General features: G+C 37.4%; 2 protein-coding genes across 9 annotated transcripts in view; one reads left to right on the plus strand and one right to left on the minus strand.

Moving 5' to 3' along the window:
- INTS12 (integrator complex subunit 12) overlaps positions 1 to 16,226 on the minus strand; it is a 24,301-nt gene extending 8,075 nt beyond the window's left edge. Inside the window, exons 1-7 of one of the 5 annotated variants that reach the window (XM_054683244.1) lie at positions 16,135 to 16,195; positions 15,407 to 15,650; positions 10,383 to 10,520; positions 7,334 to 7,498; positions 4,778 to 4,930; positions 2,573 to 2,760; positions 1,253 to 1,412 (exon numbers count right to left, since the gene is read on the minus strand). In XM_054683244.1, the coding sequence (XP_054539219.1) occupies positions 1,253 to 1,412; positions 2,573 to 2,760; positions 4,778 to 4,930; positions 7,334 to 7,489 (657 nt within the window). In that variant the 5' untranslated portion in view covers positions 7,490 to 7,498; positions 10,383 to 10,520; positions 15,407 to 15,650; positions 16,135 to 16,195. Of the gene's footprint in view, positions 1 to 1,252; positions 1,413 to 2,572; positions 2,761 to 4,777; positions 4,931 to 7,333; positions 7,499 to 10,382; positions 10,521 to 11,375; positions 11,946 to 15,406; positions 15,697 to 16,134 lie in introns of those variants that run through there. The other 4 variants (XM_016951956.4, XM_016951959.4, XM_016951957.4 and 1 more) reach the window with 4 other exon arrangements.
- Positions 16,061 to 16,247, plus strand: part of GSTCD (glutathione S-transferase C-terminal domain containing) — a 130,986-nt gene continuing 130,799 nt past the window's right edge. For 2 of the 4 annotated variants that reach the window (XM_063808176.1, XM_063808182.1), the window contains exon 1: positions 16,073 to 16,226. The gene's annotated coding sequence lies outside the window, so the exon portion shown is untranslated. Of the gene's footprint in view, positions 16,227 to 16,247 lie in introns of all 4 variants that reach the window. The other 2 variants (XM_063808155.1, XM_063808160.1) reach the window with 2 other exon arrangements.

Consider the following 16,247-nt stretch of genomic DNA (forward strand, 5'->3'; position numbering starts at 1 on the left):
TACTTTAGATATTAAAGGAGCTAAAGTGATAATAATAATGAAACAGTTGAGTACATACTAAAGAAAGATAGATTATTGTCACGATTTGTTTCTTTTGACAATTTCCAATTCTTGGTGGTTTCTTATCAATGCTCTGGAATGCATTGCTCATCTGTAATAATTTCACTTGAGATCCTGGAGGGCTAGTTTAAATAATAAATTAAATAAAAACCAAACTGAGCAGAACAGATTGTAACTTGTCACAGAAATTTCCTGTTACAAGTAAGAAATATACACACTATTGATATACACACTTTTCATTTACTACTTTTTATTTCATAGGAATAAATAAAAACACTTCCTATTTCTGATTTAACTGATTAAAAAGTAAAATGGGTATCTCGAGTTTTTACTTTTAACTAAGTACTTCTGACCTTTAAAAGATATATTGGTTAGACAAATTTATATAGAAATTCATTTGATTAACAGACATGAGAACTCTGCAATTGAGAATCACTAATTTAAGGCAGGGGAAGAGAGATGGAAGTGGGAGGGAGAGGTGGAGAATAAGACATTATGGCAATTTCTTGTTTTCTTTAAAAGAAAAATTATGAAATTCATTTATCATTTATCTATTTTATAAGTGAATAAAAGTTAGAAAACTATCCAATATAACAAATGAAAAGATATTTCACTATGATATTAAAGGCAGGTATGTTAGTGAACAGTAAAAAGAGAAAGTACATAGGAAGAATGAGGTAATGGTCACTTGAGGACAATGAGAAGGAAAGACTAAGCAACAGAGAAATGCAGCTGGAAAGACAGATATGCACATATAAATATCGCCTCTGTACACATCTTATCCATGCAGTGGTTTAAGCTCACTCAGAAATTTTCTATATTTCCTTACCAGATCTCAACAAAGAGTGGGGCTTTGTATCTCACCACTTCTCAGTGCTGCATGGTATTTTAAAATGTTTGTCAATACATTGACAGACTAGTAAGGAATATTCATAATTTGTGTGTCACCAATCTTGTTTTATCTATATTAGAATTACATAAAACTAAAAAGAGAAAAATGCACATAACATGGTCTGGTCTTTAGCAATAGAAATATTAATCACATATACATACTATACATATAAATATTTAAATAATCAGCTTATATTATTTATTTTTTCAATATCTTAAATATTCAAATCTTTGTTTTGAAAGCACATACCAACAAAAACATTGACAGACTGTTTAAAATAAAGAAAAATATGATTCCTACCATTCTTTTCATTTGTCTGGTACATCGGGCACAATACCACACCAGGCGAGGGTCATTCGCTTCCTTGTCTGTCACCTGGGGTTTATGACAATCTCGGTGGTAGAGATTATGGCACTCCTGACATTCTACTAATTGATTGCCAGATGCCACCATCATTTGCCTAAGAAAACATACCATTAAACATTACACTACTTTTTTAAATGCCATAATTTAAAGTTATTTCAGGGGCCAGGTGTGCTGGCTCATGCCTGTAATCCCAGCACTTTGGGAGGCCAAGGCAGGCGGATCATTTGAAGTCAGGAGTTCAAGACCAGCCTGGCTGACATGGTGAAACCCTGTCTCTACTAAAAATACAAAAATCAGCTGGGCATGGTGGTACACACCTATAATCCCCACTACTCAGGAGGCTGAGGCAGGAGAATCGCTTGAACCCAGGAGATGGACGCTGCAGTGAGCCAAGATCATGCCACTGCACTCCAGCCTTGGTGACAGAGTAAGACTCTGTCTCAAAAAAAAAAAAAAAAAAAAGTTATTTCCAGGTTGTTCTGGTAAAGTTTGGTATATTAAAAAGAAAAAAAATCCCAGAAACCCAAAGAGCAAATAACAAACCCCAACACTTGGCATGCACAAAAGCATAAGCTTTTAAAGCTTATGGTCAACCATTAATAAATATATAGAATGCCTTGATTAAATTTGGCTATTTTCTCGTCATTTCTCATCATAATTTTTGCCTTTCTCTCAGAAGGTAGTAGACTCTGATTAGTCTTCCAACAGCCTCATAACATTCTGTATCTCCATTAAATTCCCTTATATTAGTTAGCTATATGTTGTTGTTGTTCTTCATTAATATGAGTCACCTAAAGGTGAGTACTGGACCTAATTATCCACAGTCCTTAGCACATTACTGTGCACACATAGGGTGCTCAATAAATGTCTGATCAGATTAATAGAATGAAGCCATGTGTGTATAAAAAAGTATAAATTTCAACAGCACAAAAAGCAATCACCATAGCCTTAGATTATCAAAGGCATATATATCATAATATAATAATCACTTTCCCTCTGGAACCCAAAAATGCAGAAAATGTTACAACATAACAGATTTAAAAGCCATAGTTGGGAAAGACAAAATAGTTGACAATTTTCAATATGCTAAATTGTTATATGGGCAGTTACCTACTTATCTCCACCCCAGTTCCAAATAGTAAAAACAAAATAGAAAATGCACAACAATTTTTCTGATTTTGGGGGTTGAGGAGTGGAAAGGGTCATGTGTTCTTTATAAAGTAACAAAAGAATCTGTGGCAAGATACAACTTACCTACAAACAACGCAGGCCAATCCCATCTCCATGGCAAAATCATCAGCACTGGTCTCCTCAAAACTGGAAAGGTCAGCCATAGGTAAATCCTTGCTACTTTGGACAGTAATGGGAGATGACTGTGTTTCTGGTTTCTCCAATCTAGGTTTCTTTGGAATATCAACTCCTTCAGTGATGTCTGATTTCATCTATAAAAAGCAGGCATCAGAAAATGATAAAGTAATGTGGTAGAATAAACTTTAAGTCACTGAAAGATGAGTAAGAAGGACAATTGGCAATGATCAAGTTCATTTTACAGATATATTCACATAGTTAGGGACAGATGTGCACATTAAAGATCTGTAGAAGAATTGCAATGAATTTATTAGTACATTAAATGAAACCAGCAAGATAGAAATAAATAAATCAGAACAGTTTAACAAACATTTGTATTTTGCTTTGTACTCTTCTATCTACTAAAGAATTATGGAAGATCGATGGATTTACTTAGACTAGTATCTACCATACAGACTTAACACATATTTGCTTCAAAGCAAATTCGGATTCCCTTCTTTAAGATATAAATATTATCAATATACCCATTAGATTTGGCAAAAATCAAAAAGTCTGATAAGACGTGGAATTTGGAATTCTTATACTTTGTTGATGACAGTGTAAATTTAGTACATCTACTTTTGACAGAAATTTGGCAATGCCTAGTAATGTTGAAGATGTCATATCCTATTATATTCACTTATAGGTATACATCCTATAGAAACTATTAACATGACATATGTATAAAGTAGCTCACTCAAACTCCATTGTAATAGAAACAAAGGAGAAATATCTAATTGTGCATCAGTAGGGGAATGATAAACTGGTTAATCATTCCCCTACTGATTTGATAAACTGGTATTATGTAGTAGCTAAAAGAAATCTAGATCTACATGCATTAACAAAGATACATTTCAAAAGCACATAGTTGAGTGGAGAAAAAGTTACCAAAGGATATACACATACACAGTATGATAACATTCACATAATTTTTTTTTGAGACAGAGTCTTGCAGTGTTGCCCAGGCTGGAGTGCAGTGGCACAATCTCTGCTCACTGTAACCTCTGCCTGCTGGGTTAGAGTGACTCTCACATCTCAGCCTCCTGAGGTGCTGGAACTACAGGTGTGCGCCATCACACCTGGCTAATTTTTGTATTTTTAGTAGAGAGGGGGTTTTGCCATGTTGGCCAGGGTGGCCAACTCCCGACCTGCTGACCTCAAGTGATCCTCCTGCCTCGACCTCCCAAAGTGCTGGGATTACAGGCATGAGCCACCACACCCAGCTTCACTTATGTAGATCTAAAAGCAGAGAAATAATCTAATGTAGTTTATGAATAGCCACTATTTAGCAAAAGTATGAAAACATACGGGATAATATACTCCATCTTGAGGGCAAGGGTTACTGAAGATATCTTTCAAATGTATTTTTTTCTAACTACTAAAATCTTAATTACTATATGTAGAAATCATCTAAAAATAGACAATCCAAGAATCATCTTTGGCCCTGTTCAGGTGCATACCACTCTATAAAGTTTATGTTTAGTCATTTACGTCTATACTCTTTCCCATCTTTTCTTTCTTGCTTTCCTTTTTTTTTTGAGACAGCGCCTCACTCTGTCACCCAGGCTGGAGTGCAGTGGCACGATCACCGCTCACTGCAATCTCTGCCTCCTGGGCTCAAGCAATCCTCCCACCCCCCACCCGCCCACAAATAGCTGGGACTACAGGTGCATGCCACCACACCCAGATGGTTTTTGTATTTTTTTGTAGAGATGGGGTTTCACCATGTTGCCCAGGCTGATCTTGAACTCCTAAGCTCAAGCAATCTACCTGCCTCGGCCTCCCAAAGTGTATCTATCTTTTCTTCTTAACAACTGTTCCATCTAGGATCTCTGAGGCATAGATTAAAGCTTACACTCAAAGTTACTATACTCCCTAGGACTCAAATATTTATTGACAATAACTTTTAACCATTTAACTTTAAAATTTGTAAATTTTACTCATTTTTTGAAAAGTCAAAATCTATAGCTATCAATATATATTCACTGAGTGATGATTATTATATACCTATACCCATTATTATATAAAAGAAATAGGCATAAAACATTGTTTCTTTCTGCTTATGGAACAACTAATTTACTTTCTTTTAACAAGATTAAAATAAAATCTTACTTTATCAGCAGGTCTCTTTTCAGCTTCCTTCTTTACTTTTTCAGTTGTGAGGACCTTGCCATTATTATTACCAGAAGGAAGACTGGATGATATTTTGGGCTCTTGCTTAATGGAAATGTTTTTTGTGCTTGAAATTTTGGGTGGCTCCACATCCTAAAAGATGAAAAAAGGTACCAGTAATTAAATATTTAGACTGATCATCATAAAAAAAGATCATTAATGGGTTAGCAAACTGAGGCCTATAAATAGTTTTTTATAAACAGTTATATTAGAACACAGCCACACCCATTCATTTTGTAATGTATGGCTGCGTTCACATTACCATGGCAGAATTAAATAGTTGCAATGGAGACCATCTGGCACACAAAATCTAGAATTCTTACTATTTGGCTCTTTATAAAGTCTGTTGACCACTGGTGTAGACTTAGTAAAGTGTTGAAGAAAATGTTAATAATGCAGATTAAACTTAAAAATGTGTGGTGGGCAGGTGTGGTGACACATGCCTGTAATCCCAGCACTTTGGGAAGCCAAGGTGGGCAGATCACTTGAGTCCAGGAGTTTGAGACCAACCTGGGCAACATGGCAAAATGCTGTCTCCACAAAATATAAAAAAATTAGCCAAGCATGGTGGCATGCACCTGTAGTCTTAGCTACTCAAGAGGCTGAAGTGGGAGGATTGCTTGAACCTGGGAGGGAGAGAGCGCAGTGAGCCAAGATTGTGCCACTGCACTCCAGCCTAGGTAACACAGTGAGACCCGGTCTCAACAAAAAACAACAGAAAAACAAAAACGTGTATTGTGTGTAACTAAAAAATTGAGGACAAAGTCATGCAGTATTAAACTATTACCTAATTCAGCAAAAAAGTTGTTCTAGTTGTTGACGGATGAGTTAAGTTTTAACTGCATTATTTCACATTTGCCTTCCGCATTAATGTAAATGAATATCAACCAATATTCATGTTAGAATACACTTGGAGACCTGGTAATATTTGTAAGCGTTACCTCCAGGTGATTCTTATCCATGCTAAAGTTTGAGAAACACTGGCATAAATCACTCTTCTTACACAAATCTAGTGACGCAAATATTCAGCTGAAGGCTAAAATTAAATGGACCTGGGCTTTAAAAACCTATAACAAAGTAGTTTCTGAAAACTGACCAAGAGAAGTAAACTGTAGCTAGAAACCTAAGGGCAGTGTGCTTTTTAATCACAACAAATTTTTCATGTTCTTTAAGAGATAAACTTCCATTTTAGAACCCCATTAAAACAATTTTTTTCTTTAGTAATAATAGGTTTCCCTATCTGGACAATACCAACACCCACAGTGGAATGAATTTGGTAGTATGTTTTGTAGAGCCATATTGATTTGGTCGATCTGAACTCACTGAACCTACTGCAATGAGAATGGATAGAAGAAATGAAGTCACAATGGTTCTGCTATTCAAAGTACAATAAAAAGGCTTCGGAGTACTAGACCTAGTATTGAAAGAAGGCTGGGGACAAAATGCCAGTGTTTACGTGGGCTCTGAGCCTGGGACTAGATCCTCTCTTGAGCTTCAGATTCTGGTTAGACTTGAGCTAGTCATGTTCTATTTTCTCCTTCTCAGTTTGGGATCTAAGTCCACAGACCTGAGTGATTTGGAGTTTGAGGGTCAGAGCTTAGAAGGATTTGATAGAATTTCTTAGTAGGTATTAGGGAATATAATAAGAGTTGTCATTCAGTGACAGCCTATTATGTACCAGGCAGGTACTACACTAGGTGACTCATTTACTGTATCTCCTTCAATTTTTACAACTCTGCAAAGTAGTTCTTATTATCCCCATTTTACCAATAAACAGACTAAGTGAAATGAAGTTTCTACGTACCTCAGTTTCCTTACGTAAAATGAAGAAAACAGTATCTATCTTAAAGGATCATTATCATAATTAAAATTAATTATTCATATAAACTACTCAGAAAAGTGCCTGGGACATCAAGATACGTTGTCTATTATCATCACACAATTATAAGATTTAAGTGGGATTTAAAACAGGTGTGTTTGGTATCAAAACATATATTCTTTTCACATAAAGCTGCCATTGGCTGCTTTGTTATTATCAAGACAGGAGCTACACAGTTCTCAGAGTTCATCCATACCTCCTTTTCTCTTAAATTATCCTACCCATATTCAATTTATTTTGTTGAAAGATCTGTCCTTTTACTTGATTTTTTTTAATCCTTAAAATATTAGGCAATAATTAGAAGTAAGTTGTGGTTACATTCAGCAGCTTAAAAAAAATTCTGATAATAAAGAATCGGAAATTAAAGTAAGTCGTAAACAAGTGAATTCATATACACATAAAGTAGTAGAACAGAATATCCTGCACCCCCAGCCGATTTTTCTATGTGGTGTAACAGTTCTCTGAAAACTTGAAGGGAAAAAAGAAAATAAAGAATTTCTTCATGCTACAAGGAAAGATTATTTTGGCAGAGATTGTTTTGAGATGGTCTATATGTTATCAGTGTAGTACTACAGGCCTTACAAAACTCTCTCCAAGCTTTTTATTCATTCAAGTACCTTTTGAGATGTACGGTAACTGGAATCAATGCCCCGAGCCAAAGATTCATCAAGCAGTGCTTTTAGCTTTTCAGCAGAATCTTTACTCTTTGAATGCAAGAAACCTAGTGCTTTCAAAAAAATGGGATCAAGTTCCAAGTTCACAGTAGCAGCCATTGCAAACGCCTGAAGGAAAAAAAGAGAAAGTAATCTAGAAGACAATGCACAATTATCTATGTTAAAGTTTTACTTTTCTGTTTTTTAATTTGTAATAGATAATACTGTACACATGATATAAAATTTAAAATCACCAAAAAGTTATTACAAATAAAAGTAAATTTCCTTCTTATTCCTGACAGGCATTATCTAGTTCCTTTCCCCTGAAACAACTAGCAGTATCAGTTTTCTGTGTATCCATATCGATGGTAACGTTTTAAATCCAGGTAGGCCTCTCCCTACCACAGAACTCCTTCCTAACCGTGTTTTAAAAGATACACTTCGCAGTTTCAGTACATAGAACTTGATGGGTTTACGTCAAGTTTACTCTGTATCAAAATTTCTTCTCTCAAACCTTATTTCCATAACACAAAGGAAGACTTAGTGTGCATGTGTTTGTGTGTGTAAGGGCTATCGTAAGAGGGCAATGGTGAAAAGGTGCATTAAGTGATTAGCTATCATGGTCACTGCTGCCACTTTTACCTCAACTCTTTTTTTTTTTTTTTTCTAAACTCACCTCTTTAGTTCTCTGCCCCAACCCTGAATGTCTCAGAAAACATATTAATGATAACCTTATTTGATCACATTTAGATTGTGGTATCTCATGCATTAACCTATTTTTAAAAGTAAGGTCTCTGAGGGATAATATCATATCTACTTAAAACACACACACACACACACACACACACACACACACACACAGAGCCTATGATGCTTTGTGTCCTAAAGAGCTTAAAAAATAGCCAAGATGGATAAAGATATACATCAAAGGCTTATGAAATTCCACAATACTAAAAAGTTTTGTTTTTAGTTAATACCAATGCTATCATGTGGTTCTGCTTCTGGTTGTCACTTTTTCAAAGACCTCTCCAGGCAAGAAATTATCAGAATAAAAATGTATTCTTTGTGTTCAATCCTTTGATCAATATACTATGGCTTGAAATCTTCTATCCTTGAGGTTAATATTGTATTAATGCAACACACTTGCACTGCTATAGTTAGGGAACTGTCAGCAATTCCACAGTTATCTCCCATTTTCAGGGGTTTATAACACCATTAAAACTTGCTGTAGGTTGAATCCTAGCATATGAAAGCACATCTGAAAATGGATTTTGTTGTTCCCTCCCCTCCAACTTCACTCCTCATCCTTCTCCACATCTGACAAGAAACACACACATACACATCCCTAGGCTTTTTTTTTTTTTTTAAAGTTCCCAGGAAGGTATTGGTTATCTACCTGACAACTACAAAATTACTGTCGAATTCTGTACTGTACTAAAATATCATCTGAATCACCCATGGAAAGGAATCCAAAGGCCAGTACTATAATGAAAAAGTAACCTTATCTCAAACTGTTGTATTTGTAAGAATTTAACAAAATTGAAAAGCAGCCTCTGTCACTTCTTAAAATTATATTATGATATACATCACCTCTACATAATGATAGGTACAGAAAAATTATTTCAAAATTTACTCATGTGGCTGGTCACCATGTATGTTCTGAGGAAAAAATAGCTCCTTAATAAAATTTCCAACATTAAAAGGGTAAACCTGCCATTCCTCCAGCATATACAAGGGTAACAGCCTAATCTCTTTTTTCTTTAAACTCCACTCCTGTGACAGTTTACTAATCTTTCTACTGATTTTATTTCATATAGGTAAAGGAAATAGCAGTTTACTTATCCAGATTGTTATAAAACAATTTATTTTATTGGGTACTGACCAAAGGGTTGACACCTAAAAGAATCCTTGTAATATATTAGAAAAACCATTTCTTGAAATTTCTATGCTGAAAAATGAAAGCCAAGTATTTATTGCTATGTATTTCTACAATCACAGGTAAGAGGTTTACATTACAGATTAGGTGACAAGAGTCAGCACCTAGATTACAAGACTGCGGAAGTCATCAACACCAACATTCCAGTTGGAACCTTGGAGTCAGTTCTTTTTATGCAATCTTGCCATTATAAAACTTAACAGGCTTTGTACCCCTCCCCTAAATTACTAACATGGCCCTTTGGCCCAGTGGTCCCCATGGTGGAATACAGAGAAAAAAAATATTAACTTCTTAATTTATTTCTATTTCTTTTTTTTTTTTTTTTTTTTTTTTTTTTTTTTTTTTGAGACAGAGTCTTGCTCTGTCACCCAGGCTGGAGTGCAGTGGCGCGATCTCAGCTCATGGCAAGCTCCGCCTCACGGGTTCACGCCATTCTCCTGCCTCAGCCTCCCGAGTAGCTGGGACTACAGGTGCCCGCCACCACGGCCAGCTAATTTTTTGTATTTTTTAGTAGAGACGGGGTTTCACCATGTTAGCCAGGATGGTCTCGATCTCCTGACCTTGTGATCCACCTGCCTCGGCCTCCCAAAGTGCTGGGATTACAGGCGTGAGCCACCGCGCCCGGCCACTTTATTTCTATTTCTATTTATTTTTAAAAAATCTATTCATATACAGAGTGATAATAGTGTGTTATATAATTTATCTTTAACCTCAAGGAGCTTTATCTTCAGCCAGTGAAATCTGAAACTTGCCACAACTATTCTCCTCTTTTATTACAATCAATTCTCCTTTCTGACTACAGTCTTCCATTACTCTATCTCTTCCACTGCCTTAATCCAGGGACCTCTTCAAAGTGCCAAGTCAATCTTTCTTCTGTATTTATTCATTTCTCTATTCCCATTCTACTTGTTCTTTGTTACAGAAGCCTCCAATTTCTTGTCCCTTCTGCTTTCTCCTTATTGGCACCCTCTTGCCCTGACTTTTGTTTCCTCACCAAACAGAAAACAGTAGTTGAGCCTAAAATAAAACACTTATGGTTATGTGGTTTATATTTTATATTTTAGTTTTCTATCTTACCTTTACTCCCCCTTTTCTGTTGCCTTCTCTAATCTCTGTTACTTTTCCTTCCTTACTGGCAAATATCCATATAGTGAAAGAAGTTTACTTTCTACAGCAGTCATAAAGAGGTCAGCAACTTGGTGTAACTGTGTTGATCTATACATACAAAAATATTTTCCTGGAGTTACACCAAATCATGTTACTTTCATACAATTCCTTTCCTGTATATTCATTCCTAAACCCATGGCCAAAACAGACTGTAAAAGAGCCATATCATTCTTACTATGGATTAGAGTTCTAGAAAACAAAGTCCTGTGTGTGTGTATGAAAGAAAAATGTATATATGAAAGAAATTTAATATATTAAATGTAGGTTTCATTTAAAACGTAGATGTTGCTTTCAAAAAGGAGAATGTGAGAAAATTAATATTTACCACTTTAAAGCTTTCGCTGACCTAGGGAAGTGGTAGTAGTAGTATTGATAGGAGTGAATTCTTAGGTGATGCTGGGAATTAGCTGTGTCAAATGCATATAGCACAAAAATCGCCATTACTAAACAATGATCTTTTTTCTGTATCTCTTATTATCCTTGATTTATTGCAGTATGCCGTTTACTTCCTATCCAGCTCACATTCTGTGGTCCACCCTTTAAATACCTCTTTCAGTACTCTAGGCACCCGAAAGCCCTGTAGTTTCCCTACTTTATAGACATCCACCCTGCTAGCCATTCTCTCTCTGCCTGCACCCAAACTCTAAGTGCAACTGAGAGGAATATATATACATTCTATCTTCAGAATCACCATTCTCAGCTTGGCGTTCAGTACAACTTGGCAATTCTCTCATCCTTCTCTGGTCAACTCACTTCCCCACTTTCTGCAAAGATCAGTTATACTTCCTCCATTTTCTTTTAAAATTGCTTCTGTGTTTCAGTAGATGGCCTCACCTACTTCACAAAGAGAGGCTGTCAGAGAGGAATTAAGTCGACTTCCTTCCAGCACATCTACAAACTTACCTGCACTCATCCTTTCCTCTTTCCCATCTGATAAAAAAGGAGAAGGTGGCTGTCTATGTAGTGTCACCTGGATCTGGATCCTATCTCTTCTTGTCCCCTCTTGAACCTTGGCCTATCGATTATTTCCCATATCTTCTTTTTTTTTTTCAGCCTTTCTACTGGCATCTTTTCATCGACATTAAATATATTCAAACATCTTCTATCTTTTCTCTTTTATAGCAAAACTTTCTCAGAAATCATATGCTTTTGTACTCTTTTTCTTCATTCCTTCTATTTACACAGCAATTCTTGCAATTCGGCCTTTGTCCCACTATTCCATGAAAATGCTCTCATGAGTCATTCGCGGCCTCAGTCAGGTAAACCTAATGCATAGGATTGTCCCTCCTACTTCTTTGTCAGTCATCTTTGTAGGTTCCTCCTATCCAATTAAAAATGAGTTCCTCAGTGCTAGGTTCTGGGTCTCTCCTTGACTTGTTCTACATCTTCTTCCAAAAATGTGTTCTCTGAGTCAGCAGCATAGGTATCACGTCAGAACTTAGAAATACAAACTCTTGGTCTCCATTCCTAGGCCTACTGAAGAAAAAACTCTGGGAGTAGGGTCTAGAAATCTGTGTTAAGCCTTCCAGGCAATTCTATCTACTCTAAAGTTTGGGAATTATTGCCCTAGACAATTTGATCTATATAGTCTTTTGCCAGTGATTACTAATACATCTCTGCAGTCCATGTGTCTCTCCCAAGATCCAACTGCCAGCTTGACATGGATATATCATTGGCGCCTCCTATGCAACGTGTCTCCAACAGAGCCACTCATACACTATTCCCTTTTCTCCTAACCAGTTCTTCCTCTAGTAATCCCTTTTTCAAATGATATTTACCCTATTGCCCAAGCCAGTAACCCATAAGCAGCTTTAACTCTTCCCACTTCCTTAATTCCCACCCCCAATTCAATAACCAAACCTCTTAAACATACCTCAAATCTATCCACCCTTTTCAATCCTTACTACTACCACCCTAGACCAACCTAGCATCATCTATTATCCGGCCCACTGCAAAAGCTTAATCAGTCTCCCACAATCACTCTTGTCATCCCTTTAAACCTTTTCATATCACTCACTTGCTTAAAATCCTTTTATCACTTCTCACAATCCAAAGGTTCAAGAATAAGATTCTTAACAAGGTCTCCAATTCTCTACATCAGGGGTCCCTAACCTTCAGGCCATGCAGCAGGAGGTGAGCAGTAGGCAAGCGAGGGAAGCTTCATTTGTATTTACAGCCACTCCCATCACTTGCATTACTACCTGAGCTCTGCCTCCTGTCACATCACTGGTGGAATTAGATTCTCATAGGAATGCGAATCCTATGTGAACTGTGCATGTGTGTGATCTACGTTGTGTGCTCCTTATGAGAATCTAATGCCTGATGATCTGTCACAGTATACCCCATCATCCCCAGATGAAACCGTCTAGCTGCAGGAAAGCAAGCTCAAGGTTCCCACTGATTCTACATTATGGTGAGTTGTCCAATTATTTTATTATATATTACCATGTAGTAATAAGAGAAATAAAGTGCACAATAAATGTAATGCACTTGAATCATCCTGAAACCATGTCTTCAATGAAACTGGTCCCTGGTGCCAAAAAGGTTGGGGACCATTGCTCTACATGATTAATAATACATATAAAGCAGTTACAACAGTACCTGGCACATAGTTGACACTCATTAAATGTTACCTAGTATCTCAGGCCATTCTCACTCTCTCTGTTATAGCTATCTGACTTATTTCAAGTCCTCCAATATACTCTTTCTTACCTTAGCACTTTAGTAGAAAGTGTGCCACCCCCACCTCCATCTTAAGTCACCTCTCAAGTTTCAGTTTTTCCTGCACATTCCCTCAACAAAACTAGAAGTTTCACTGTTACATAGCCCAAAAACATTCTGTACTTATTTGTAATATTAATCACACTGTTAATTATGTAAATAGTCTTTCTTTCTCATTAGAATGTAAGTTCCATGAAGGCAGGCAGTGGATTGGTCTTGCCTACTGTTGTAACCCCTGTCTGGCAGAGTTCCTGGAAAACAGCAAATAACTGTAAATGTTGGCCAAGTAAATACTTGTTATCTACTTCCAACTTCATAAAACTTTCTCTTCCCTTGAGTTCTGTTATACTCAACTTTTCTGTTTTTCCTCTTCTATCTCTGACTACTCTTTCTTTGGCTTATCTTCTTTGTTGCTTTTGGTATTGTCCAAGTATTTGTCCTTGGCTATCTTCTTAGTTCTGCTAGCAGTTTCTTCTTGGTAATCTTATACACATCAGGTTTTCAACTATCATCTCTGGGTAGATGATTTAATATGTTTTACCCCAACTTCAATCTCTTTTTTTTTTTTTTTTTGAGACATGGTCTTGCTCTGTCACCCAGGTTGGAGTGCACTGAGATCATGGCTCACTGCAGCCTCGAACTCCTGGGCTCAAGTGATCCTCCTGCCTCAGCCTCCCAAGCAGCTAGGACTACAGGCATGCACCACCGTACCCATGCCCAGGTAATTTTGTTGTTTTTTAAGTAGAGCCAGGGTCTTGCTATGTTGCTCTTATCTGGTCTCAAACAATCCTCCTGTTGCGGCTTCCCAAAGTGCTGGGATTACAAGTGCGAGCCAAATCTCTTAAATTTGAATCCCATGTTTCCAAATGCTTAGTGTATGTGTCTATCTGATTCCTTAATGGCATCTCAAATTCAGTTACAACTAAAATTGAGATTCTGATTATCTTCCCGAAAAGTTCCTTGTCCTGCTCTTACTTTCAATAAATGACACAACTTTCTTTTAGTCAGGTTTGAGACCAAAGTCTTTCCTTCACTGAGTCTTTCCCTACTCCTTATATTCAAATAATCAGAATTCCTGTGGATTCTGACTGCAATATTTTTCACACTTGTCCTACTTTTCACTTCCACTGCTACTACTGAAATTCAGGTTTTATTAGCTTACTTGAACTATGGCAATAACCTCGTTATTTTCCTTGACTTCAACATTGTTGCCATATGAATTTTCCTGAAACCCAGTTTTCTTCTTTTTCATTAAAAAAAAAAAAAAATTCTTGCTGAGAAGTTAGGGCTTTCTACCACCTTCGAAATAAAGACCAAATTTCTTGGCCTAGCATTTGAGAAGATTCAGTAACTGGCACAAAAATTATCATTCATCATCCCCAGATCTGCCTTATAGCTAGCTGACCCTGCCACTCTTATTTTTTTTGTCCAGGAAGCTCTTTACCTATTTTTATATATCTACATCCTATCAAGACCCTATTCAAATACTTCTCATGAAGATTTGACTGACAGCTGCTGTGCCCCTCTCCATTCCAAACCCTATTAATAGTCTCTCCATTCAAGGATATCTCATAGTGCTTTTTCATGGTATTGCAACTTTCTCCCTTGAAGCATTTTTTTTTTTTGGCACAAGTGTTATGTCCCCTACAAAACTCTGAGTACTTTAAGGGCAGAGTCTATATTTATCTTTTTGTCTATCTCTTTGTCACTTTGCAAAGTACAACAAAATAATGGCTATAGAATTACTGGAATTAAGTGATCAAAGTATAGTGGTCTTATCTCTCCTTCTACACAATTGTAGCCATTTCCAAGGTCCCTTCAGCAAAAATCACAAAAGTAACTCACCCCTGCCCCCACAAAAAAAATTCCAAACATCAAAAAAGCAAAAGCAAAGCAATCACCTCTTTCACGACTGGGGACTTGTAGTACAATGTTCCTATCTGTAAAATTCTCATAATCTTTCGCCTGTCTTGCTTAAATTCATTAATCCTACTGGTCTGTAAACTTGATGACAGCAGGAACTTGTTTTGTTCACTGTTATTTCCCTAGTGCTTGAAACTTAATAAGGGCTCAAAAATATTTATCGAATGAATGAACTAGGTTTTTTGCGTAAATGTCACCTTATAAGGCTTCTGTGATCTCTCCAATCTAAATTGGGCATTCATATATAAATATAAGTATGTGCTTTCTCCTAGATCCATTTTTCACCCTACCTGGCAATCTCAAAAGAAGTCCAAAGTTGATCATATGCATGTGCCCCAGATGAAGGAAACCGAATCTGTTCACATAGAGTGCAGTATTACCGTTGCCATTTCATAATGGCTCTAAAAAACTTTGCACTTCATGACTTCGCAAGCTCTTGCAACCCCTTCCAATAAACATTCTTTTAAAGATGCTGCCTTTTTCATTCCTCCACTGAGTTCTTGGTTCTGGATAACACTGATACCTTAGGGACACCTGGAATCGCAGGAGAAAAGGCTCCGATTCCAAACCAATCAAGTGGCTGAAAGTTGACAGCAAACACTTAGAAAAGGAATGTCAATCCTTTGATCAAAGCATCACACATCGAAGTCCTAGAATGGGGGATGGTCCTTGACAGGGAGCCAAAAGATGAGAGACAATGAGGGAGCTACGTAGAGAAGTCACTAAAACCCTCCGACAAAGTCCGAGGCAGGATTCCAAGTCCCTTGTCCCTAGATCTAGAAATATGCTCGGTCCGCATGCCCCGGCCCGCAACTCCCTCGGAGGAAGCACAGTCCTCACTGAAAGGGGAGAGCAGTCAGTCTAGGGCACGCAACCGCCCGTAAATTATGATGATTCCCCTTGAGGAGCGAGGAAACTAATACCCTACGTAGCTACTCTCCCACCTCGCTCCTGGCGGGGGGGGGGGTCTCGAGCCTCCAGGAGGCGGCCAGGAGCAGAGTCGCTCAGCATAACTCACCGTTCCGCCCCGCCCTGCCGATCCGTCTGTTCCCGGTGGTCCCTTCGGAAACGGTTCCCGCACTGGCCGGCTCCGAAAGCAGGAAAACAAAGGTTCCCACAGTAGGGGCGGGG

Source organism: Pan troglodytes, chromosome 3, assembly GCF_028858775.2.
Source record: "Pan troglodytes isolate AG18354 chromosome 3, NHGRI_mPanTro3-v2.0_pri, whole genome shotgun sequence".
NCBI classification, from domain to species: Eukaryota; Metazoa; Chordata; class Mammalia; order Primates; family Hominidae; genus Pan; species Pan troglodytes.